Genomic DNA, 2,458 nt, shown 5'->3' on the forward strand with positions numbered 1-2,458 from the left:
AACTGAATCCTTAAGAGTGAACCTAGGTGGAGTTGTTGGGTCCAGAGGATTGAGGAGGAAAGGGAAGCAAATCGAAGTAAAGATACCCTCAGATTGCAAGTGGAGGCTTTTGGGAGCTGAGGTAGATGTCTGTGGTCTTAGCGATTTTTCAGATCACCAGGGGAGTGGCTTTCCCAACTCCCAACTCAATCTCACTTTGAGACTAGTTAGACTCCAGCTCTTAGGGCTACAGAGGGAGGAAGAGACCCTGGGTTTTCCTAGGACAACCTGAACATCTAGGGATCAACAAGAGGGCTGCAAGGCAGCTGGATTCCATCTACACAGGGAGGAGTGGGTCTCAAATTTAGAATTAGGTGGGCCAGACCAAAGTCAGTTTCAAGTGACTTCATAGTCTTGTGCAGACTACCTGGGCCGTGGTTATAACTGGTTGCCAGTTATGAGGACAGGGTGCATGTCACCTGCTTTCCTTGGCAGCACTCTGGAATCTCATAACCCTCAGCTCCTATTGCATGTCCCTAGAGTAATCCTCCTCTCTTTGGTGGGACAGGCTGGGGCAGTGAGACAGATGTTCCCCCTTACCAAAGGAGCCTTTGACTTTCCTTCAGACATGGAATCACCAGGCACCATCTTGGGGAAGGTTGGGCAGCTTTCTCCTGCCCCCCGGGCTTCCATCATCTCCCTATCTTCTGTTGCCATCCAGATAACCACGATGCTGCCAATTGGGGCCAAAGAACATCTTTTGGGGCACTAACATTTGGCTTCATTGGATTCTCCAACCTGGCCACCATCACAATCCCGTGTCCTCATAATAACTCACATTCTACCAGTTGCTAGGGCCCCTTTGGTAGAGGGCGTGCCTCCTTTGACATACCATTTTTAAGAACTGCAGAGTGGGTCTTTCTTGCCCTTAAGAACTGCTTTGAAAACTATAGTTCCACTACTTCAAATCCATTCTCTTGAGTTTCTCTTTGAAATGTATATTATATTGGGATGAGTAATAGTTTAATTTTGATTAAGGTCCTAACCCCAACTCCCTCAGAATGTGATCTTTGGAGATAGTGACTTTATAGAGGTAATTAAGGTAAAATGAGGTCATTAGGGTGGATCCTAGTCCAATAGGGTGTCAAGAGGAAATTTGGACCAGGGATGTACCGAGGGAAGATGATGTGAAGACAGGGGAGGAGACCATCATCTACAAAGCAAGAGGAGTGGCATTAAAGTAGTCAGGGTTCCCCAGAGAAATGTAACCAATGACATACAGTGAGATTTATTATAAGGAATTGGCTCTTGCAATTATGGAGGCTAAATCCCCTAATTCTGTCTATAAACCAAAACCCAGGAAAGCTGGTGGTATGAATTCCAGTCTCAGACCAAAGGCCTGAGAACCAAGAGCATCATTGATGTAAGAGTCTCATTTCCTGCAGTCAGGCAGAGAGACCCACTTCAACCTTGCTCTGTGTTTTGTCATATTCGTGCCTTCATGTATTAGATGAAGTCCACTCACTCTGAGAAGGCAATCTACTAAGTCTGCAGATTTGAATGCTCATCTCCTCCAGAAACACCCTCACAGACTTGCTTTGAAATAATGTTTAATCAGATATCTGGTAATCCCTCTGCCCAGTCAAATTGACACAAAATTAACCATCACTGAAACACGTTGGAACAAGTCATTCTCTTGTGGCTCTCAGAAGAAGCCAACCCTGTTAAACACCTTGATTTCAGATACCTAGCTTTCAGAACTTGAAGAAAATACATTTCTGTTGTTTAAGCCACATGGTCTGTAGTACTTAGTTATAGTGGCCCTAGAAAACCAATGCAATCTACTACTCATATACCCAGGTGAGTAGAATGAATCAAACGGGAGCAACAAAGAGTGGAGGGCTGGGAAGTACACTTTGTCATCTCTTGTTTTGTGAAAACCATAACAAAACATTTTTGGTAGTTGGAGGCAGCATTGTATAATGGTTTAAATTCTAGCATTGCTACCCTCTCTAGTTGTGACCAACAGAAAATTATTTTACCTGAGGCTTGATGTACACATTTGTAAATGGGATAATGATTTAGCCACCTCCCTACATTGCAGCACTGACATGAAAATAAATGTGGTTAGCCTACCCCTGGCCCATACAGGGACTAAACAAATGGTAACTTTTATTATTATTATAAGGGGTGGGTTTTTCTCTGGAGAAAAGGATGTGCTTAAGATTTATCTTCTGGGGTCAGACAGTGGTACACCAGTAGAATACTACACTCTGTGAAGCTGACCCACATGGAAAGGTTGCCTGCTCAAGTACAGAACCTCCCTGAGAATGCTGGATGTGTTTTGCCCATGATCTGGGACTGGCTGAGGGTGGGTTAAGGTGACAGGGTGCTATCTCTCTTTCTTGTACATGAAGGAAGCAAACTTTTTCTTTTTTTTTTTTTTTTTTTCTTTTTTTTTTTTTTTTTTTTTTTTTTT

General features: G+C 43.4%; 1 protein-coding gene across 1 annotated transcript in view; it reads right to left on the reverse strand.

Moving 5' to 3' along the window:
* The window catches only part of TMEM247 (transmembrane protein 247), an 11,111-nt gene extending 10,338 nt beyond the window's left edge, over positions 1-773 (reverse strand). Inside the window, exon 1 of the mRNA XM_006159918.2 lies at positions 580-773. Within this exon, the coding sequence (XP_006159980.1) occupies positions 580-696 (117 nt within the window). The 5' untranslated portion in view covers positions 697-773. The remainder of the gene's footprint in view (positions 1-579) is intronic.
* Positions 774-2,458: the final 1,685 nt, after the last annotated feature.

The sequence above is a fragment of the Tupaia chinensis genome, unplaced genomic scaffold (genome assembly GCF_000334495.1).
Source record: "Tupaia chinensis unplaced genomic scaffold, TupChi_1.0 Scaffold000661_1, whole genome shotgun sequence".
Taxonomy (NCBI): Eukaryota; Metazoa; Chordata; class Mammalia; order Scandentia; family Tupaiidae; genus Tupaia; species Tupaia belangeri.